At 41.7% G+C, this 23,991-nt stretch overlaps 1 protein-coding gene across 2 annotated transcripts in view; it reads left to right on the plus strand.

Annotated features, from left to right (window-relative positions):
• Nucleotides 1-1,962: 1,962 nt before the first annotated feature.
• Nucleotides 1,963-23,991, plus strand: part of tmtc2a (transmembrane O-mannosyltransferase targeting cadherins 2a) — a 64,458-nt gene continuing 42,429 nt past the window's right edge. For both annotated transcript variants that reach the window (XM_069671104.1, XM_069671105.1), the window contains exon 1: nt 1,963-2,045. In XM_069671104.1, coding sequence (XP_069527205.1) covers nt 1,963-2,045 — 83 coding nt within the window. The remainder of the gene's footprint in view (nt 2,046-23,991) is intronic.

Consider the following 23,991-nt stretch of genomic DNA (forward strand, 5'->3'; position numbering starts at 1 on the left):
ACAGATAATGTTAGCATTCAGCCACTTTAACATTATGTTAGCTAGGAAGTAAATTCCTGGCCTAAATGACCTTCCATTTTGAACTGGTAATACTAAGAAATGGTAATCTTTCAGCCACTTGCTTGCTTATGTTACCGTTAGCCAGGAAGTGGCTGATTGCTAAAATTAGCCGTTGTCCAACTGTAGTTATGGGGTTTAAAATATTGACAGATTTCTCTTCAGATTTTCAATAGTTATTGTCTTGTCAGTTGCTGATCAATGAATAAGTAATGTTAATGACTTGTCAGACACCCAACATATTTAATAACCCATAAGCTACACTTGGACATCAGCTAATGTTAGCATTCAGCCACTTCCTAGCTAATAGCATATAATGTTAGCTAAGAAGTAATTTCCTGGCTAACATTATGCTTTCCTTTTGTACTGGTAAAACTACACAATTGTAATATTATCTTTTAGCCTAAAAGGTCACATTAGCTAGCAAGTGGCTGAATGCTTAAGTTAGCTGTTGTCTGATTGAGCTAATGGGTTGTCATATAAGGCCAGATTCCCCTCGATTTTCATTGTCTTGTCAGTTTCTAATCCAAAAAATTGCTATGAAATGATTTGTCAGATACCCTAAATGTATACGACGGTAGCTCTAAAACTGGTAAATGGCTGCGATGTGAGTGTGGTCAATGAGGTTAAGCTCATGTCTCGTTCTAAATCACGGTCACTGGATGCCACTGTTACAAATGACTCTTTATCCTCGGGCCGCAATGCTTCGTCACTGTCTCACCCAGCTCTATACATCCTTCTCCAACCATCTGTTTTTCTTTCTCCGCTGCTCTGCACTGGATTTCTTTGCTTTGATCCCCGAGTGAGAGACAGGCGTTGGTCCAGCTGGTAGTCAGCGGGACCAGGCTGCACGCTTCCAAACTGACGCCCATATGCATATTCCACCATAGGGTGAGGTTCAGCGGTTAATCAATCACACCTACACTCCCAGTTTAGCCTCTCCATAGAGATAGTGGGGGGTTGGTGAATGGCAGATTAATCAATATCTTTAATTTGGGGTGAGAGTGAGATAATATGATACCTCCAGTCAGCTGTTTAGCAGGACTACTCTGCATCAAATAGAAACCCAATATCTAGCTTAAAGTGCCTTAAACACTGTAACACAAAGGTAAGTTTACAGTATACTTATTGCATTACTTTCACAGCAAGTTATTGTGACATTTTTAATGTAAGTTTAATTTTGACAGTAAGTTTAAATTGACTTTCAACCCAATTCTTCAACTCAATTTTATTTTGAAATTTAAAATTAAAAAAATCTATGGTGTTGGCTTTTTTTTGGCTTTTTTGGCTGAGGAAACGACTCGGGTTTATTATATTATTATATTATATATTAATATGGACCACTTTAAGAAAATAGCATGCCACAGAGGTGCAGTGACTACAATTTTTACCGAGTGAAAGAGCCATAAATTAAGCCATAAATTTCCATGCTTGACTTCCGGAACACGATTGATTCTCTAATCCATCAGCAATGCATGAAAACACAATGACATATTTCCAACACTCTCCACCTTTTTCCCCCCAGCGCAGAGCCCACTGCGCATGCGCAGCCTCCCCTGAAAACCACATGCGTCTCTCCGCTCTGCTCTCTCCAGTGCCAAGGCGGAGAGATGCGCACACTGACTGAGGACACCGCAGCACAGAAATGCGATCATCTCCGAGCAAGACCCGGCGTTAGCTTCACCTCCTAACACCCCTCACCTCTCTCTCAACACAATGGGTTAGATGGAACATGGCAAACTTTGACACACTTTGCATGTCATGGGAAATGCCCTGCGTTGTCCGGAGAGCTGTGCTGCCGAGCGGCTGAATTGAGAGCACAATAACACAGAGACTTGACAAGAAGGGGGGACCTGATTTCCAGTCTTTTCTATCCGGGTTCCTCTCCCATTTTGGTTTTGAGAGATGATCACGGAGCTGGTGTGCACCGCCGTGGCTGTGGGTCTCTATCTGAACACGCTGGACGCGGATTTCTGCTACGATGACAGGTAGGTTTCGCCCACAGAGCCAACAACACTACCACCATCCGCTCCTCCACTTGTCATCTCCTCCTGTTACCTCCTCACGGGAGTGGAGGGGGGGGACGGGTCGCTGCGCCTGTCCGCATGTTTGCACGTGCTTTTGTTGTCCGGAGCCTGTAATAAATCACTTCTTATTTGTGTGCTGTAGTCAAAACAGACAGAGAGAGGGAGGAGGAGAGTGATGCAACCAGACTGTAAAATTGTATTAATATCACCAAAACATGCCAGCTGTGGTGCAATCCCATAACTTGGGCTGCATTTTTGCTGCACATTGAGGTCTTGTCTTGGACTGATACATTTGTAAAGGTCACAAGAACCCCAAGTTTCCCCCCTTTTAATATATAGCACATGCCTGCAGTAACTAACAGCAAAAGAGTTGAAGTTCAACTTGTTGTGAATTTCAAGCAGCCTCAGTCCAACCGCCTGCTGCTCACATGAAGCGGTCCACATGCTCTTTGTGTTGATGAAGCACTCATGCCTGTTATAACAATGGCCTGCACCCAGGGGAATTAAAGCTAATTTGAATCGGGAGTTTAGCAGCTGAACAAACATGTCAACACTCTCATGCTGTGGAGAAGCGCTCTGAGAAATCCTGTGCAGAAATGATGGACAGTGATGTGAGACGAAGGTAATGCCGGACAAATCAGGGAGTGAGGGTTTCCAAAGGGGGCCATTAAGACAAACTTGAGGGTGTGACGAGATTGATAAGAAAAAAAATCATACCACGCTGCAATTTACAAGTATTATCTTTATCAGTTACATTTTATCCATAATTTATTTAGTCTGAAACGTGTAAAACTTTAAGAGAGTGAGTGTATGAAGATAAAAAACAGAGAAAAGGAGCCAAAGTAGCTTACGGGAATATTTGGTTTTCGCTTAAAGTGATGAATCACTAAAGTAGCTGCCAAGTATTGACTGTCAAGGAATATATTGTTTCAGGCCTAAGACACATATTTTCTTCCGCTAAACTGTGTGTGTCTGTGGGCCTTTTAAAATTGAATTCAAATGGCATAATCTCAACAGAGAAGATTACTGAACTTTGAATCACGCTATTCATGTTAACACCAAGGGCACGGCCTGTGATGAGGCGTCACAAGAACACAGCCGGGGGAGCTGCTGAAGTAGACTTGGGCTGCATTCATACAGTACTGCAGGCCTTCATGCTCAATTCCGATTTGGTGCTCATTATTATTTTCGCATGTGACCCAAGTAAGATATCAATGTGAACAGAAAATTATTTTAAAAAGACCCACGTGCGCAAACAATACGTCACATCCGCTGACATTCGTTTTCAGTAAAACATGGATGGCTCTCAGGCGTTGGGACTTGGATGTTAATAAACTTTTTCTCAGCAATGGCAAATTTCTCTCGATATATAACACACACTTCGGCCGTGGTATGTGCCTTCTAGTTTTGATTGGATTGAGGCATCTCCCCAAATACTAATTAAATCTGCTATGTCGCCGTCTCTCCACTGCGGAAAAAGGAAGTCTTCTTCTTCTTCTTTAGAATTACCCCTGGAAATGTGCATAATACTAAGGCAATGCGGACCAATTCCAATTTGAGTGTTCAAATACAAGTCACGCACAAATAAATAAGATTAGATGAAGCTGTATTGTCAGACTCCTTTGCTTCACAAGCCTGCTGTATTTCAAGTAAATCAAGTAAAGTTAGATTCTTTGAGAGTGCCTGCTTTACATCCGCACTTGTAGGAGTAATCACCTTCATGTAAATGTTGCTCAACAGCTAGTGCTCTTTTTAAAAAGCTAAGCTGGACAGGTAGTCCCTCACTGACTCTGAAATTCTGCGTATGGGCATAAGTAGTTTTGGCTCCTGCAAAAGTGCTGTCAAAACTGATATTAATAAATCTTCCACTATCAAGTATTAAATCGCAGGTATGCATGGTATGTGGTAGATTTCCCCGGGGATTAAAAGAATGACTAGACAGTGAACAGGTCGCCTCCTTCATTCGTTCGCAGTGGTTGCCGTCTGGTATGCATCTCCTGACACCCCTTAAAGGTCAAAGATCCCCCCACTTTACTTTTCAGCACCATCGGTGACCCCTCTGTGTGAGTAAGACGGAGTGTTTGTGGAGGTAAGGGAGGAGGAGGTGGTGGAGAAACATGGAGTGGTGGTAGAAATGAGCTCCGTCTGCCGTATCAAGTTCCATCGCACCTTGCCAAGTATCCCAGCAAAGCGCCCAGCGGCTCTCCATCCATCAGCCTCCTCGTCGGTACATGCGACCGTGACTCTGCGTGGTTGTCAAGCAAGCCCTTCGGTGACATATTACCCTCGGCGCTTTCCTACCTGCTTCAGCCTACGCTTGCACTCCATCCCCTCTGTGAAAGTTCAGTATCTGCCAATGCTTCATATCTATCAAAGTCACGATGGTAATTTACGCTCTAGGGGGACAGACAGCGGCGTTTTGGTTCAGCACTCTCAGATGGAGGAGGTTGAATACCAATCAGAGATCTGACCTTCCCTGGTCGTTCATCAAACGCGACCTCCTTCAGGGTCAAGAGTCGTGTGCTCCCGGTCTCTTCCCTCAGGGGTTAGAAAGAGAGTTATGAGCAAAAGGTCAAAGCAAGACAAAGATTGAAGTGGAGGACAATCGCACAGATTGCTCTGGTCTTGGGTTGTCTGACAAAGATCGCCTTGCTTGAAGACAAATTAGTTTTTCTGCATTTGTCTGCCTTGTTGTGAGCGGAGACGATCTTATCTGAGCTTTCACCCTGTAATCGAATTCTTGTTAAATGTCACATGCGGTTCTTAATGTCTAAGAAAAGATTTGAAGGGAGATAGTTCATCTATGTCCAGATGCTTCAACTTGTTGGGATGTCCATACCGGTCTCTGCTCTCTCAATCATGTCAAGTGTTTTTCCTGGGCACCACTCGAGTCTCGGCCAAACCCTCTCTTGGCCGATGGTAATCCCAATGAAAAGACTCTGCGTGTGAAATGACTCCGTTTTACAGGAGCTGGGAGAGGGCTTGAGCCAGGCCCTTTTTGATTCAAGGGAAAATATTGAGACGTGATCTTCTGGTTTACAGTCAGGCTTTTCTCCAGGTTCAGCCAAGGGTATTCACAGTGCTGATGTGCTCATGTTTGTTCAGGCGCTTAGATTGATTACTTGAGAGTTGTGGTCATAGATTTAAAAATATATTAAGCGTCACCTCTGAACTCTCCTTTGAATACCCATCATCAAGGCTTTTGACAGGTTAACAAATGAGGCAATGCATGATGCAAGCTATTGTTTTTACCAACACCGTTTGACGACTTGACGCAGTAATGGATGCTTTTACAAGGAAGACTCTGACATAATTCCATACACACTAAGACTAAAGCAAGGACATGAGATAAAGGAGGCAACACTGCGAAATGAAATGCATCCTAAGTGGCTTTAAGCATGCAGAGTCGGGCATCCCAAAACATCTGCGACCCCAATCACGTCACACACCCTCAACGCAACCAAGAAATGCATTATGGTCCCTTGGGGGATTGAAGGGAAAACATCTTCCCTCTTGTTTTAGAAGAGCAAAACAGTTTAATCTCTGGGTGGGGGTCTGGGTTTGGCGGTTTGGAGAGTTTTGGAGTTTCAATGATTGGCACATTCTCTTTATAACTTAATTGTGAAAAATCGCCACCATTAACGCTGTTATACATGATTTAATATGCGTCCAAATAACCCTGAAGTAAGTCAAAAGAAGCGCTACAATGAAGACAGAAGATCACAAGGTCTGTTGCTTGCAACATCTGTTTACTCTTCTAGCTTGGTTTCTGAGGTTGACCAATAAATGCATCAGTATGGCATTGTCTTCAAGAAGCGCCCTTTCATCACAGTTCAAACCATAGTGCTTTCAGTTGAAGTGCTAAACAACCGCTTTAATGTATGTCAATGCTACACACTGGATAGCCTATACATTGAAACAATAACTCTGAGTAACACACAAAAAAGCATTAAATCTGTACAGAACTGTTTTCTTCTTCCTTCTTTTTGTCCTTCCTTGAACTGCGAGTCGTCCCATGTATAAATCTATATGTAGCAGGCAAGGGAAAGTGTGCTCCATTAATAACAAGCATTGTTGTCACAAGAATGTTCAGCAGCTTGTATCAACTGAGATAAGAAAAGCAGTAAATTCAGTCAGTTTCAAGCAGTAGGTTCGTTTTCAGTGCAGGACTTCTGGTTGTTTATTTTCTCCAAGCTATTAGCGTAGATTTATTCTACCATGACCAGCGTTGGGCAGGTTACAAAAACAAGAAATCAAATACATTTGCAATGACTTCATTGAAATCATTGAAAAGATAATAACATGAGTTAATCATTATACAAAAGTTACATTTTTTTAATATGCTCTCTTCTACTACCTAAAAATGTAGTGTTGAGCGTCCGTCAGGTTACTGCATTACACATTTTATGTGAAACAACTATATGCCTACCCTGCTAACTAGCTAAGAAGACACAGAAACAGAAAGGCTAGCTGCCTTCCGTGCTAGCTAGCTAAGAAGACACAACTACAGGAAGGCTAGCTGCCTACCCTGCTAACTAGCTAAGAAGACACAGATACAGTAGGGCTAGCTTCCTCCCGTATGTAAGCTAACACGTCTGTCAGTCTGTCTACAAACACAGAAATGGAAACCGTTATCAGCCATCAGTCAAACTCATGTGAAGAAAAGAAACAGCTGCCCCAACATTGTATTTGTGATGTAACATCACTGGAATTAGTAGGCCTCACTGTAGTGCCATTCTTTACTACAGAAAAAAAGCTAATCATAAGCTATGCCTAATAAATGCGTCATTAAAGGGCTGTAACGTTAATATTGTTGGAATAACAACAGTTGTTACGTTTGATACATGTATTTAAATTTTGTCCCACCAAGAGAAGCCATGACATCGCTTACTCATTTCTGTTTTTGTAATTGTCATCTCACATGGGTTGACGCCCCCAAGGCGCACTATGTCGCCTGGATTCCCTGTGCCTCTAATGGAATAATTATCTAAAACATGTGCCCTAGCTGTGTTAAGACTCTTTAAGTTACAGAATGTGCTCGAAGCAGATAAATATTGAAGAAAGAAGTAGGCTAATGAAATGAGTTAGCGACCTCTCCTTGACTGAGTTGTGTTTGCCCAACGTGTTACAGCCTTACAGAGGTGATCTCTGGTGTTCTCCAGATATTTTCACTTTAGATGTTTTAGGAATGAGTAACACTAACTAAATACAAGTCATGGCGAGTAAAACTGTTCGTGTTTATGAACAGTAATTTGAGATGGTTTTGAGGCAAGAGGTGTTTAACTAGATTTGCGTAAAAGACAAACAGGCAAACCTCATGAAAAGTGTGGTTTGGTGATAAAAAAAAGATGTTGCCAACTCATGCACTACCCGAATGTTCTTAAGCATAAACATATTTTTTTACTCATTCGCCACAAAAGAGCTATGCTATTGATGTCTTGTTTTTGCAGCCCACTGCCTCCTTAGATTTGGTGGTAGGGTCTGGAGCTATCAGTCAAACAATAGGAAGGCGGGAGCAGAGAGTCTCACCCTATTACTTGCAGATTTTATTCATGAAAGCACTTAGCGGTTTAACTCTGCAGATGTTGCGACTATGAAACGGCTTTAAAGCCACAAATTAAGTCTTGAACCCAACGTGGTGAATGGGTTGAGTTGAATTTCTCTTTGGGTTTATGATGGTTTCTGACTCAGTGTTTGAGGAAAGAAATGGCAGAAGATGTGCTGAAGACGGGATGAAATGAGCTCCAGCTTCTACGATCCTTAAAGGGGCAGGAAAAACAGTCTGCTGGCAAACAGAGGAGCTTACATGGCTTGTTCCTCATAATGAAAGGTTACTGAGGCACGCACGGGGCAGTTTTTGTTTTTTTAATCAGGAACATTTTATGAAAGATATCGTCATAATAAACAAACTCTCCTTCCCTGAAGTCTTCCTGCTTACAGAGGGTGGGGTTGAGGGCGATCATTTGAATTGAAGCTAAATCATCAGATCACAGATCATGCTTCTCGCAGTTTGGTCACTGTGACATGTTGCAGAATGAATGCTTCATCAATTTGTCCTGAAGAAAATTTTTGATTTCAGTATTTGATATCGAAAAAAAGTTAATGGAGCTGTCAGCTTAAAGACCAAGGACAAATATCATACTGCTGTTTTCAGCTTCGCTTATTTCCCCTGGTCTCTACAAGTAGCAAGCATCCATGACGGGCTCAATGACTCTTACTTTATACCACTTATGCCTCTGGAACCACGACTCAGGAGACATGGCAAAGACATGGTTTTGTTTATTTTAAGGTCGTCCCTTCTCGTCCCATTTGGTCCCAGTGTTCACGAGGTTGCTGCTAACCCTTGGCTGGCCCTTATGCTACGCAGGCCGCAGTCGACCCGCCCTTCTGCCAAGACATGACCGCCAAACCTCAGTCCCACGACCCTCCCTGCATACACACCATATGTGGATCCTTAAACACTGCGTATCCACGGACAACTGGGCTTACATGTTTGCCAGAGCCCTGAAAGATTTGTCATGCGAGATTTAGGAGGATGACAACCTCAAACCTCTTGATAAACGGTTGATAACATATATTTAAAGAAGTCCTTATCTGGTCAACATGAGCACGTTTATCACACAAACTGAGACCCTTCACAACTGTGCTCAGCAGCACGGGGTTCAATTTCTTCCTAAGCGCACTTAACTCACTTTGTAAGCAAAGCTCCTTTTTGTGGCGTTAGATTACACTTGGAAGCTGGCATCCACTTCCTCTCTTTAAATCACGAGGAGGACTTCTGAAACAACATACAGCAGTTGGGGCGTAATTCAAAACCAAATCCGAGCTGGGGATCACACGAAATCGCAAGCGGTTACCCTTTCTTCCTTTTGTAATCAATAGCCATTAAGTATCATTTTTCAGTGACTGTGAAGTTTCCTTTTTCTCGTCCGGAGCCTAGAACAGCTGTCAGAACAGAAAATCAAACGTGTTTTTTGCTGCACTTGACAAAGCGCTCATATTTCACTACAGCTTGTAACAGCTCTGGCTGTGAAAATCAATCTAAAGTTAGATCTGACTTTCATCATCCTGCTCTTCAGCATCAGAGGGGTTTGTTTGTGCATGTGGAGGAAGTTTGTGTTTTTTCATGCGCTCTGACAGCTGTCAGTAGTTAATGGTGTAAAAAGATCAGAGTGATGGGGCCAGTGTTGCCAGATCTGTGGTTTTCCACCCAATTAGGATACATTTTGTTAATTGGGTGGGTAAAATTATTTTTGCAATCAGAAAGTTAGGCTTATTTCCAGTAAATGCTCCCCCTCCTTCCGGTACAATGTTTGAAAGCAACTGAGATAACGGACAGCTCTCATTTTAGGATTTAACTAATAAAGCTAACTTAATTGGTTTGAAGGAGCAGTGACGTCAACCGGCCAAAGATATACCCCGAGCTCATAGCTGCCTAAAACCATAACTAGTCATCATTATAGTTTTTTTATTTCCATTATACGACCACCATGTTAAATACTTGATTCTGATTGGTTAATTACAGCATTCCGAGGTCTGCTATTTCTCGATAGCAGTCCGTTGCTATGACAAACAGCCAGTTGCTAGGGATGCGGCTCTAATCACAGCATATGGAGGACTAACAAACAAAAAAATGATATTGATATTATACTTGAGAGGTGCTGGTTTGCAGCTTTTTTACCCTTAGACAGAGTCAGGCTAGCTGTTTCTCCCTGTTACCAATGTTTATGCTAAGCTAGGCTAACATTGCTGGTTCTCGCTTTATTTATTTTTTTCAATATGATTTTTTTGGCCTTTTATGCCTCTATTTACAGAGAGGACAGTGGATAGTGTTGAGGGTGACGTTGAACCTGGGCCACCGCATCGAGGACTATTGCCACGGTATAGCGGCCACAGATCTAACCGCTGAGCTGAACTGACGCCCTCTGGATTTCATTTTACCACAACAGAAATGATTGTGATATCATCATATCATCTGAACTCTCAAGAAAATATAATCATGCAAGCATACTTCCCGAAATATCAAATATTGGCTTTAATCTGGCTAACTTTGCCGTATTTAATGTTTTCAGAAATAAAGGATTCTTTAAGCTTTGTTTATATATAAAGTGCACACAGGTTGATATGAACTGCACAAAGATTTTACCCTGACCGCTGTAAAAATCAACTGAATTCATTTTCCCAAAGCCTCGGCATTAAGCTGAGTTGGGAGAAAAATTCTCTTAAAGATGAAGACAGAAAGAAATATATTATAAAACAAGGTATTTGTTTGAAGAATACCTTTAAGACAATGAGGCCAAAATTGTTGTGCCATGCAAGCTGTAATGAGGCTCCCGTTTATCTCAGCATGTTACTGACACTGTGCTGTGCCCTAATTATAATATAAGTACCAGGCACCTCACAAAATCAATAGAGATTCATTAGCACGGGCACCTTGGCACTGAACCCTAGCTGAGCACTGCGCACACTCTTTCCATTTCCATGCATGGCTACTCCAGCCTGTAAAATATACTAATATGCATAAGGCCTACTGTAGAGCCCCCTGTGTGTGTGTGTGGGGAGGGGGGAATCAGTTTGTGCTTCTCACCTCATAAAAACCTGAGACGGGGAGATTGAAAGAGTTGGCGTGAGGGCTTGAGGGATTTACAGTTCAGGAGAGATCAGATGACAAAGCCCGCTACCTTTACTCAAGGGCACAGTTATAGTGTTTAGTGTTGAGATGTAGGTGGAGTGTGGTGATTATACTGCAGGCTTTGTCGTTTAAATGTGCTATAGTTGGTATTTGTTTGCCCTGAATGTTTTTGTTGGAGGACATTAGAGACTTTCTCAAGACACTCGCAGAAACAGAAACTCATATGAAAGCATTGTGAGTGATTTCAGATGGTTTGCTGATGTTCATATTTCATTCCCATCCACATGATTTACACTGTGAAGGGAGATAGCCTTTCTCCTTTTCCTGTTTCCTCCCGATAAGCGCCTAAAAGTGGAGAACCACACTACATGACGCAGATACAGGAAGCGTGGAGGTCTCAGTGGAGCTGTGTTGTTTGGCAGCTCTTTCATTGTGGCACAATGGAGCGCTATTTAGAGGAGCGATGACACAAGTAGATATTTGGAAACAGAAGGAATTGAATAAGTTGCTTTGTTCAGAAAAAAAGGAATCTGCATGTAAAGCTGTTCAAAGTTTGTGTTTGACTTTTAATTTCCTGCTTCAGCTTACAGACGCCCGCTTTTGGTTTTCGTGGTACGTCAGTTCCAGCGCAATCGAAACACCAATTCACTCAGGTTTGGCTTGGCTGGAGGGTAATTATTCCGTGTGTCGAACCATAAAGCACATCATCCTTCAAGTTAACTATCCTGCTTAATTTTCCAGGCAGTCAGGAAACATTTAAGTCAATTTTCCCATTTTGATGAATGCCTGTTTAAGCATGGCTCAATAGTCTGCTCAGCCATCTTCTGGAGAGGAACTCAGCTCCTCTCTCTTTCTGCGGAGTTCGTCTCATGATGGGATCAGAAGCTGGATTTTCAGGTAGTCTGAGCTTACTGGAGACAAAGTGAATCCCCGTTTAAGTGAACGTGACAGCTCTGAATGCAAGTAAACCCACAGTGGAAGTCGACCTTGATGAATGGGAGAAATCTGCATTTGATAATGGCTGTTTTCCCGCCTCAGTCAGCTCGAGATAAACCAGCCGGCGTATTTATCTTTCTACAGAACAAAATTTGTTTCTCAGAGTCATTTTGGTATTCATGGATCACCGGCTGCACGGTTATAGTGCTTTCACGATGAGCTATAGCAACACTGTAATTTATTTTTGATGTATTTTCGTGGACCCAAACAGTCTTTCTCCTTCACGTTTTACCCTTTCAATTTGTTATTTTCATCTTTTAATCTGGTGGACGACTGGTGGAAGGTCACTGAATTATTCATGTTTTGCTTTTCATGAGAACATGGCCAGTTTGTACGAGCTCTGTGATGCATTTTTACTTTCATTTTGATAAGAAAAACACAGCAGGCGGCTTAAATTCTGTCAATACTTTGATTTGTTGGCCACTGCCTGAGAGAAATTCAGCATCCAGGGCAATCAATCATTCTTTTTCATGTGAATTTTCGGCTAAAGAAAGATCCAAAGGTGCTGTCCTGTTCTAGATTTGTATCTTTGCTCTGTAGACATGGAGAGCAGACAGATTAGAGGTCACCACTGAGTGTGACGGTTGGCGGCTGATCCACTGCGCTGGCTGCATTTAATCAAAAAATCCACACAGACATTTTCCTCCCCAAGGCTCGCTCATCACCGCCTTACCACATCCAGTCGATCCATGACAGAGGTGAGGGGAAAACGAGGACTTAATCTGCACACCGTGGCCACATTGTTATTTTCCTGCAATGACCAGCAGCATCTACACACTGTTAGTGTTATCTGCACAAGAACAAACCATGTGACATCCTTGTTGCAGACAGGAAAGATGCTTGTCTGGGAAGTTAAATGACCAGAGAGAGTGTTTGTGTTTTTTCACTCCTTGTGACTACACAATCTCCAAACCTAGTCTTACAAAGATTTGGCCTCTGGGAGTGCAAATTTTTCTGGGCTTCCGATGTAGACTTCCATTTCTTTGCGCACACAATTGTTTACAGTCTAACTAGCAATTTGAGAAGCGAGTTAATTGAGTTAAAGTTGAAAGACAACGCCAACAACCGGACTGCTAACTTAACTTCTATGCAGATGATGGTTGGGTTTATTAAAAAGCTAAATACAGCCAATGCGTTCCACCTCTCTTGCTCTCCACAAGGACTGTTCTCATGCACAAAGCCAAACCTGCTAAAAGCTCCTGGACGATACTTCCCAGACTATCTACGGAAACGAGCACACTTACGATACTAAAATTCTTGTCCCTCACAGATCTGCTAAAAGAGATTAGTTACTGCATACGTTTGACATATTGGGAATCGCACTATTTTACCTTCATGCCTCAATCTAGATGAGAAGATTGATATCACTCCCACCTTTGTACGACAGATTTATAGCTAACACCAGTAGCCAGCTAACCTAGCATAGCATTAAGACTGGAAACGTGAGAGCTGCTAGCCTGGCTCAGAAAAATCCGCTCAAAAGCTAACGCTCAAGCTAACTGAAGTGTTAAAGCTTCAAGAAATCATCCAGTACATAACCCAACAATTTAACAATTTTTACTAAAATTTTTGTACAAGCTAAACAGAAGGTTCAACACGCTAACTAGCGAGCTTTAGATGAGTAGATTTTGTTACCCTCAAAGAGAGCTAGGCTAGCTGTTTCCACATATGTCAAGCTTAGCTAACTTAAGCATAACCATAGCCTTATGTAACTCTTTTAAACAGGCAGTACTGGTTGTGATTTCATGCGTATACTGAATAACAAAGAGTAAAACTTGGCTGCAGCCACTTGTAAAAAAGACCTCAATGCAAATGTCACGGCATTGTAACATGACATCATGTCTGCTCGTCCCCCCAGTCCATCTCAGAGGGGAATATGGTACTTTTATGATGTTATACGATGTGTTTTATGGTTCCATAATGGCGTTTCCTGCAGCATTTTAAACAGGGCAATATATTTTGGAACCCCCGCTGATAGTTTGTCAAACTTGTATTATATGAAACCTCTTGAGGGGAAATGCATCTGACATATTATATTATTGCACTGGATTCTGTTGGTCTCATAATTCAAAGGCTGTAATTATTTGCACTTGCATTTGAATTCACTGATAGAATTTGTTTTGATCTGCAGTTTCAGACTTGGTCGAAAATGTGGCTTAAGTTTACTCTGAACCCCTTTAACCTACTTTTTCTTTCTTCCTACGTTAAGGGTCAAATGGATGTGGTTTCCACGTTAGCGATGACTCTATTGGTTCCAATGTGAGAGTTGAGTTCAGGCAAATGGTTTCGTTGTACCAGCCGTGTTCAACAGATCACAGATCAGAATTTGAAAAGATCTTAGATAATTAGCACAGTTCCTTGTAAAGAAGACAGATTTGGTTTGGGTTGGCCCCTGTGGTACCCCTCTATAGCTGCCGTTTCTCTCCGGCTAATGCTGGAATGTGACAATCGGTCACGGCAGAAGAAAGAAGGGCCTATTCTGGATTGGATACAGTGCTGTACGGCCTGTTAGCATACTTGGCTGTTGCAAACGCTGCATGTGAATCTGACCACTGAAAGCTGTCAAAGCAGAGAGAAGTTTCACTGCTCCGGTACGGCAGGGTGTTTTGTTTTCTGTACATCTACATACATAAAGGCACCAATCTTCTACATTCTCAAAAGAGCTGCGTTTTTTTAATTTGTGATCGGATTACAAATCAATTCTGGTGAGGCATTAAAGTGTTTTTTTTCTAATCGGAGACAGAAGGCTTTTGAGCAGAAACAGAATGCTGCTTTGTTTCTCCAGCTGCTCCCTTGGCAGCGCTGCAGCGCTCAGATCCTGCACTGGCTCCGCGATTTGTCATCAGCAATTAAAGTCGTCCTCATTATAATCTCGGCAGCAGATCGTAAATGATCCGGTTTCTCAAAGGAGCTAAGAAGTTTGAACAAAAGTTTGGTCTACATGAAACATGCCTGTACCGCGAAATATGGACTCTTTTTATCCGTGTTTTATATGTCTTCACGCAAGTTGTCTTTAATTTTTATTACTTTAGTTTACTGCAGAACAAATTTGGACTACAAAAAAGGAGTTTTTTCCTTGGTAAGAGACAGTAGACCCAGCCAAGGTCTGCCATTCTGTTGATCTAAGTGAAGGTGGTGGACCTTAACCACCCTGGAGAGGGTACTGGGGTGAATTGTTGATGTCGTGTGTGAGTCAGTTTGAAAATGTGTTCATGCAAATTATACAGGTGGCCTGAGGTGAAAAGTGAGCCCAGAGCACTGGCACTTCTTCGTAAGCTTTGACTCTTCACGGCCCATCAACATTCATGTATTCCCTGTAGAGAAAAAAAAATCAATGCCAGGAACGTGTTTGTTCTCAGTGTTGAAGTTCTTCCCTCTTTTAATTCACGTGTGGAAGAGGGTCTTCCATAATAATGAGCTGAGGTGGCTGGAGGTTCACGTTTTTTGTAGGTCACTGTGCCAACACCTGCAGCTTTTCTGGAAGTAGGCCAGTGGAATTGATTGTAGAAGCAGAAGGTACGGTGAATTAAAGAGGAAAGGGAAAAGGGAAAAGGAGACGTTCCTGGTGCTTGCAATAACACAAAAATCACATGCGGTTGAGTGAGGTAGTCGTGCCGCTGGAGTTGCTGTTGTAACCACAGCAGAACAATCTTTATAACAGGAACATGATTGCACATGCTGAAAAAACATGTAACTCAGAAAGTAAAAGAAACACACAATCCAAAATGTCCGAAATCAATCCTTTTTACCATGTAGTAAACCTCCTCTACTGTCCACCATTTTTTTGAGTGTCTGCAGTTTAAGTGTGTAAATGTATCCATTATATTATGCCCTCAAAAATTCCATAATGGAACCAAGAAAGTGCTTGTGAAAATAATCCCACATCTGCTAATGCACTGTATATAGATCATACGGATTGCACAACTCTACAGCTATTAGCGATGATGCTAAATGATGATTATGAAAAGTACGTGTCCAACATTTCTATTTAAAGCTCACTTAAACTGTTGGGTGTCCATTGTAAAAGAAGAAGTGAATCAGCACTCTGGTACCCCCAAAAATTTGTCCTTGAAAAATGTAAAACTACTTTGTGCTAACAGTCCGAACAAATGCAAAAATAAACTCACTACTGTCACTAATGAGTTAACTGTCAATATAAGTGTCCATTATCCAGTGAGGATTAATATAATAAATGTATGAGGAATTTTAGAGGCAGCATGCGCACAAGAAATAAGGCGTTCATTCACAGTGCCTCCGCTGCCTTACGGAGTTAAGCTAACATTACAGAAAGGCAGTTGTGCTTCCCAAACAACAGTCATATCTTTATCAAAACACTTTTTTTTGTTTAAGTGTATATTATTCAATGAGGATTCATTAAATAAAGGAATAAGGATTCCAGACACAGAGATAAGGTTTTCATTCACAGTGCCTCCACTGCGTCACATAGTTAAGCTAACGTTACAGAAAGGCAGTTGTACTTCACGAACAACAGTCATATCTTTATCCACACACACACACACACACACATATATATATATATATATATATATATTGTATGAATGTATATTATCCTGTAAGGATTAATTAAATAAATGAATGAGGAATTTCAGATGCAGCATACGTACAAGAAATAAGGCGTTCATTCACAGTACCTCCGCTGCCGCACAGAGTTAAGCTAACGTTACAGAAAGGCAGTTGTGCTTCCCAGTCGTATCTTTAACCACCAATTCTTTTCATCTATCTTATAAAATACACAATTGTGCCTTGTTTTAACTCACAGACGGTTTAGGGTTATGACTATCAATTCAAGGCGGCTTGCTCGAGTTCTGCTTTTTTTTCGTTGGCATAGAGAACATTACACCGGGAACACACCGGACGCCGAAGCGCCGCGAATAGCCGCGAAGCGCCGAGATGCAGAGCCCGTTTCCTTTCGGCGCCCATGTTAACCGATTGTGTCGTTCACACCAGGCGCGCCGTGGCGCGCACCTCCGCAGCCGGCTCGCGCCCTGCAGCGATCGTTTCGGCGTCTGGTCTATTTTTTGCGCGAGCCGCGAGCGATCGCGTCAATCCTGGCAGGAAGTCACACATGAAACAATGAGAGAATCCGGTCAATTTTCAAAATTAAAACAATTTTCAAAATAAAACACCGCGATTGACAAATGCGATGTTATATTTGTTTGCTTTTATATATTTAACAGTATCTAAACAGAGCGCGAGAGAGATGAAGATACACACAGACACAGACATATAGACACAAACACAAACAGACATAGACACACACACAGACACAGACACACAGGCACACACAAGAAAGAGAGAGACACAAAGTGGACTGGCTATAGGGGGTGCGGGCGGGGTGTCAAAACACACACGCAAACACAGAGAGAGAGAGCATGATGAAAACATGAAAACAGCTCCGAATGTGAGTAAACGACAGCTGAGGAGCAGAGGTGCTTGTCGACCAGCGCGGAGAAATGCGCGTCTGGTGTGAACGGAAGTGCTCCGGCTCGCGCACGATTTTCGTTGCGCGGCGCTTCGCAGCGCTTCGGCATCCGGTGTGTTCCCGGCGTTAGCCTCATTTGCCTCTGAAGAAGCAACGGGGCATGCACATGGTCAGACAGTGTACTTTAGTTACATCAACCATTTGATATTATAGTTCCTTTTAAGACTGTATTTAAATTCAAACAAATAAAACAGATTTAATATTTAATTTTTTCCCTCACTCAACTAGTAGCTGGGATTTTGAATGGAGACTAACAGCCCTGTTGCACCTTTTGCTGAAATTATAACTGCAGTATAGAAAAATGGCAACATCCGTCAAGTGCTTTACATAATTACCCCAGCCTTCACACAGCCCGTGATGTATGTATTGTTTGACAAAATCCTGGGACGCCACTCAGTCACTCTGCAATCAAGCATCACATTTATCACTGTGGAGGCAGGCGACTCAGGGAGGCCACCCTAATTACCCGTCCACAGTCAGACACTGTAATCAACTGTCAAGACCATACTGGATGCAGAATTTGGACAGACTGATTGGCTGCTCATTTGTTTTCTTGCAACATGCCGGAGGTGATTTTCTGGTTGGATACCATCGCAAGGACCGATGCATGGAGGGTGTTAAAGTTGGCCGCGGTTTCACTGATAAGAGCCGGATTTGAGAGAAAGCCAAGGATTTTAGAAACCCTATAAAACGCTCAGCATGCATTGCTCCTGGACTTTGGCTCATTTAGATGTGTTTTTCACCATGAATGCTGCCGGGCACTGTACCATACTGTAGGCATGTGACATATTTATTGGGTGTGATGTTTTTAAAATACCTTCACATTAAGAACTGCTGTCTTAATATATAAAGGAGAAACATAACTTAATATAAGAGCCTTTTTCCAAGACTATTCTTTGGTGGTCTTCTGGGTTTTCATGGACGTGTGAAAATTTAATTTGCTGTTGAACTGTACACTCTGCAAACCTCTTTCTCAAGTCTTATTCAATTTAATTGCATTCACACATTTTTCTTTTTATTAAAGTACAGCTAAGCTTTGTGGCAGGTCTGCTTGGAAACTTGCTAAAAATGTTTCCACTTTCTCCAGCTCTGTAAGGAGAAGCAGTTACAAATGCATTTTGTACATCTGCAGTTGCACCTTAAGTTGTCATGTCACTTTATAAAAACTCAAATTACACAGCTTTTTAGAGGTGCCTCTTTTGATCCCTTTAAATCCCAACCCAGTCTTTCCCTTCACTGCGTCTGCCCTGGGGGAGAGTAGAGCATTAGTTTTATTAGCCATCGATTTCCAATAGCCTTCCCTTCTGGTGAGACAGAGGATTCATCACAGCCTTTTATTGACACCATCACTCTTGGGAACCCTGAGGTTGGCTCGGTTTCCTTTTTAGCTGAGTTGGCAGTGGTAGCATTGTTGTCAGATCGCCTCTATTTTGTGTGACCAACTAATGGGAAGTGATCAATCAGTCACTTAGATGGAGATAAAGACTCTGCAATCAATCTGCTGAAGAACAGATGAGGAAGCTGCTCTCTCAATGATTAGGTTCATAATTTTTTAACCTCTAGAAATGTACTAAAAATGTCTGTGTATGTTACGCTATCACAGAGGACATGCTTCCACACTTGTTAGTTAATTTGAGCTACCACTCTCATGTCTTCCTGTTTCGGAGTTAGTACCAGAAGGCGACTAGCTTAGCCTAGCCAAAAGACAGGTAGCGGGGGGAAGTATTACTTAGCAAAAAGATAACTTCCTGAAAAACTTGACGTTTCTACCTCTCTGTTTGTGTACAGATTAACCAAATAGGATATACTGTGTTAATTAGTGAGCTTAAGAGGTGTTTTAAGGAGTGTTTGTGAACTTTGGACAGAGTTACGTTAGCTAGTAGGCGTTTTAAGCTAGGCTAATCGCCTCCTGGCTAGGCATTATACTTCAAGGAAAGAAATGAGAGTGGTATTCATCTTCTCAAGTAATTTTCAGCAAGAAAGTAAAAAACTGTATCCCTCAAAATAGCTTTTTATGATAAATGGGTCTTTAAATTTTTAAGGAGTGTTTGTGAACTTTGGACAGAGTAAAGTTAGCTAGTAGGCGTTTTAAGCTAGGCTAATCCCCTCCTGACGAGGCATTATACTTCATGGAAAGAAATGAGACTGCTACTAATCTTCTCAAGTAATTTTCAGCAACAAAGAAGATAACTGTATTCCTTAAATTGTTTTTGTATGAGAAACGAGTATTAACAATCCACTGATATGAATTTTATAGATCAATTTAATGATCAATGATTGAATATCACCCCCTTATGTACATATATTCTTAAATTAAAAAATATAGATTGTGTCATTTAAATGTGAGGAAGAGTTTAGTTATTTTATTTGGGTTTTTTTGTGTCAAGAATGGAGGTGAAACTTGATTTACGCCCTGAGTATCAGGTAAGGATGTGAGGTAGGTGCATAACAATTAGGCTAGTTTGCAACTGACATTTTAACCCCCTTTTGTCCATTTTTTTCCAAATCAGCTTCTCAAGCTTCTAACCAGATATAAAAACGCTAAATGCAGTGCTGGGTTTTTGCTTTAGATTTTATGACTGGAAAAACGTGGCGGTTATGGATAATTTCTTAGATCAAAAATATCTGTTTGAAGCATTCATGATATTTAAAAGTTTTAAGATGTGAGTCAGACATGTCAAAATAATTAATTAAAAACATAGCTCTGTGAGTCTTCAAAAACTGCTCTCCATTTACCAGCTGGTTTGCCTTCCTACTGCTTAATTCAACCGGCTCTCAAGTGATGCTTTTCAGACAAATATAAACCTGTATCTCAGTCTATTTATGTGCACAGCATACGTCCACATTAAGTACAATGAGTTGACCTTGGCTTTTTTGGAGGTAGCTGTTCAGCTAATCAGGAAACCGGCTTCACGGGGGACATGAAAGCAAGTCCTTGGCCTGACAAAAGAGAGACGGCCAACTTCCTGTCGCTTTGCTCAGACTGCTTCAGCCTCTTTGAAGCCTGGAGCTCCCGGAAGAAATCTGTTTCTCCTGATTGGTTGCTTGGACAGGGTGAGGATGTAGAGGAGACTTTATCTTAATCAGGTGTGGGTTGAATGTTGGGCCAGTGTGATGATGAAGCCAAAACAGCTGGACTTGGACTAACTATGACCAATAAATTCATGAATACCTGTATTCCATTGTTGAAATAATATTGATGTGAGTGGAACATAATGTTTTTAATTATCCTCAGCCTTGTGTAAAGGTGAAAAATGTTCTTTGAGTAGTATATTTATTGGATAAGGAATAAGAATGTGTGTTTATCTTACTAGCTTGTGTGTGTGTGTGATATGTGCGTAAGAATCAACACAAACTGTACAGATGGTAGCTTCGGCTTCACTGTAACACTAGCACTTAAATTTTGTATTACAAGATGCTTGAGTTGATTGGGGTCACATCCATTTGTATATTAATGAGAATGCAGAATTTTACTGCCCTGTTCTTTAAAATATTTGTGAAGCTTTTGTATATTTATCACAGTAGGAATGTTAGCTACCCTTGTACAGTAAACACAGTAAAATCAAGTTGGTTTAACGAGCCTGTTCTCACGCCCAAGTCAACAAAAACTGCAGTTGAGTGGCCCAACTCGTAAACCGTAGGTCCCGCTCTAGCATCATTTCTGGATGGTGTCCTCTAGCTTATCGTTTCCAATGTTGCGTCGAATTACCACAAAGTCCGCTTTGGGGGATGTTGGATCTGTCAAACCAAGATGTAACTTCCAGCCAGGAGATGAGGGGTAACAAATATGCAAGGTTCACTTAAAGGTATGCAACATACTGTTTACTTATGTTACATTAATTATGATGCATAGTCACGTAACATATGTAAAAAGCAGTGCGGTTAGACTTATATAGCTAATATAGCAATCAAGCTAGCAGTAATAAGTTACGTAAGTAGGCCACATACGTTTGTACTTCTTTAAAGCTCCTGTGAGGAGTTTTTATCTGGTTATGAAACAGACTGAAATTAATTCTGATCACTCTATATGACCTACAAAAGCAAACCAGACCATCAGCGACAAGATTGATTATTTCTATATAGTTATTTTTAATGCCTGAAACCGCTGGCGGTTAACGAAGACGAAGCGATTAACTTTACGCTGCCTTTGTTTACTTTTTCAAGGACTAAAAATTTTAAGTGATTGACACAAATGACCGTCTAAAGAAAGTGATAAAAACCACCACTTAAGCATGTACAGGACAAAATCTGCTAAGAGATAAAGAGGTACGGCTTTTGTCCACAGGGGGCGCCAAAATTAACACAAACCAAAAGTTCCTCACCGTAGCTTTAAATCGAAACCATGACCTTTTTCTGTAAGTTGTATTTGTGCTTAGAGGTATCTGAACTGCTACTTAGAGTTGTACCTAGATGGTCATATTTAGAAGCAAAGCGCCACAGGCCAAGCTGCCATATTTTACATGCTGGCAGTGGAAATGTTGGAACAGACATACAGCCATTGCACGCATCTGTGAGCCTGAAGCTGTAGTTGTTTTGTGTGAAAGCACAGCAAATTACTCATAGTCGTCTATTTTAGATGTTTCTTTTCCTAATCCCCGCCTTAAAAGTTAAAATAACTAATTTGTCTGGCCTTTTCCTTCCACAAAACTCCTGCCTGGTTGTTTTGCACCCTTGGGGAAAAATGCTGCGAGCTGCAGGATGGGCTATTTTTAATCAATGAAAGGATAGATCCAGTGAACTGAGCAGGAGATAAAAATGTAGGTTAGTGCCTTGAATGCAAAGTAAGCTTCATCCTTTGTGTCTCAGGTTTATTTTCAGTATTAAATAAAAAAAGTTCCAGTTTTTTTCCTTCATCTTTTCACGTCATCAGTGTCCAGCTGCGTTGAGCACCATCCAACTGCAGTTTATCACCGCTCACACATTTCAAACGATGGAACAAAACAAATAATTGCATCGAATAAAATCTGCCAATGAATGTCAGATTTCACACCAGGAAAAGGAAGAGCGGCTGCATGGCAAAGCATAAATCTTTTCACAACTAGGCCACTGGCAGTACGACAGGTTTTTTATGAATGCTATCTGGACATTTATGCAATTTTCCTGCCAGCTTGGCGTGGGACGGAGTGTGGGAAAGTGGCCGTGCCACTCTGGGTTGGGGTATTGTTCTGCCAGTGGTGTCGCTGACGTAAGATGTTTGAACACACCCTGAACGGTCACTTCCTGAGCTTTCAGTCTGCGGATACACAAATAAAACAGATACAAACAGCTGATAAAAAAAAGGAAATATTGTATTACCGTCTGTCGTGGCTGTGTCTGCTTCAAAACCATTTAATGAGAAGAAGAAATATGATTTTAAGAGGAAAAATATCTTTATTGAGGTAAGAAGAATATAAATGAGAGACTTCTAAAGCCGTCTTCCTCTTTCATCTTCATCACCACCTCCTTCCTCATTTTCCTGCCGTCGTGCTGTGGCCACATACTGACAGGATTATAGCAGCTGATAATCAGCCAATGAATGAATCACTCAGGCCCAGCCAGCCAGCGTAATGGCTTCACGCATGATCGTTCAACCTTGCACTGTGATGGATGGGTAGGTACCTCGCGGATTAACGAAAGAAAAAAAAATCATCTCCACGTGTTCACTCGCCTCATGTGGTGCGGCAAAATACACGCGCCCGGCTGGAGTGACCATTGAGGTGAAATTTATGGGATTTTTATCCTCAACCAGCTGCGGACTCGCTGGGAACAAAGCCATAAACGGTGCTTTCCTGCCAACCGGGAATCAGTACACTTTTTTTTTATAGATTACACATGCGGCCATTCGACATGTGCAGTTTGAGTGTGGAGCCACGAATGCACACACACAGTTTTTAATCAGATTACTTGTTGACCTCGACCTCTGTGCATGTCTCAGAAACTCTGTGCACCCTATGATCACTTTCTAATCCTGTTTGTATTGGATTAAGACGGAGGTGATCTGGACCCTGACACCCACTCGCACACAGACCCAGTCTGCTTGTCTTTAATACACTGCACCTTCTCCCACTGCTAAGACAGAATATAGATGAAGATGAAATCAATAATTGGTTGTGGATGTGACGAGCGGCTTGTTTCCTTATGCTAATCGTTTAGCAAAAACGTAACTGCAATCAATTGATTTGATTTACTGTCAGTGGGTTATCAAGAATTTGTTGTTGACTTACAGCCGGGGTCTCCAACCTGTTTTCTTCTGAGAGCTACTTTGGAAAAAATGAAAGTGGCCAAGAGTTACTTGCGTTACGTCGCTGTAATTGCTGGTGGCCCCATGTTGAATCTTTTGTCGACTGAAACGCCGGTACCACAGATGAGGCACACACACTTCCGTCCTTCACATTCGTAATTAAAAACTAGCCCATGGAAATAGTATGTTTCCTGCTTTTTATGGCGTGGCCGCCTTCATCGTCCATCATAAATCTGGCTAACAGGCTTTCTAACAGCACCAAACTCCTCACTTTAGCTCAACTAGCGTACAGCATAACTGGCCAGACCTGTCGATGGAGGTTTCTGCAACATTGCTGTGATTGGTTAGGTTCAGACGTTGACAGCTGATCGGCCTATCCTATTATTTTGTATTGGAGGGGGCGGGACATCTGTGTATTTGATTGAATTGAAGTGGGAAGAGGCTTTGAAGGTGCATTTATTGTCGTCAGATTTTTTGTGAATGTCTTGGCGAGCTACTAAAATCCAAGCCTACCGGTAGCTCGCGAGACCCCTGACTTACAGTAATCAAGGCGAGT

This window comes from Semicossyphus pulcher, unplaced genomic scaffold, assembly GCF_022749685.1.
Source record: "Semicossyphus pulcher isolate SPU_LCO1_2020_fin unplaced genomic scaffold, fSemPul1.0.p SCAF_20, whole genome shotgun sequence".
Taxonomy (NCBI): Eukaryota; Metazoa; Chordata; class Actinopteri; order Labriformes; family Labridae; genus Semicossyphus; species Semicossyphus pulcher.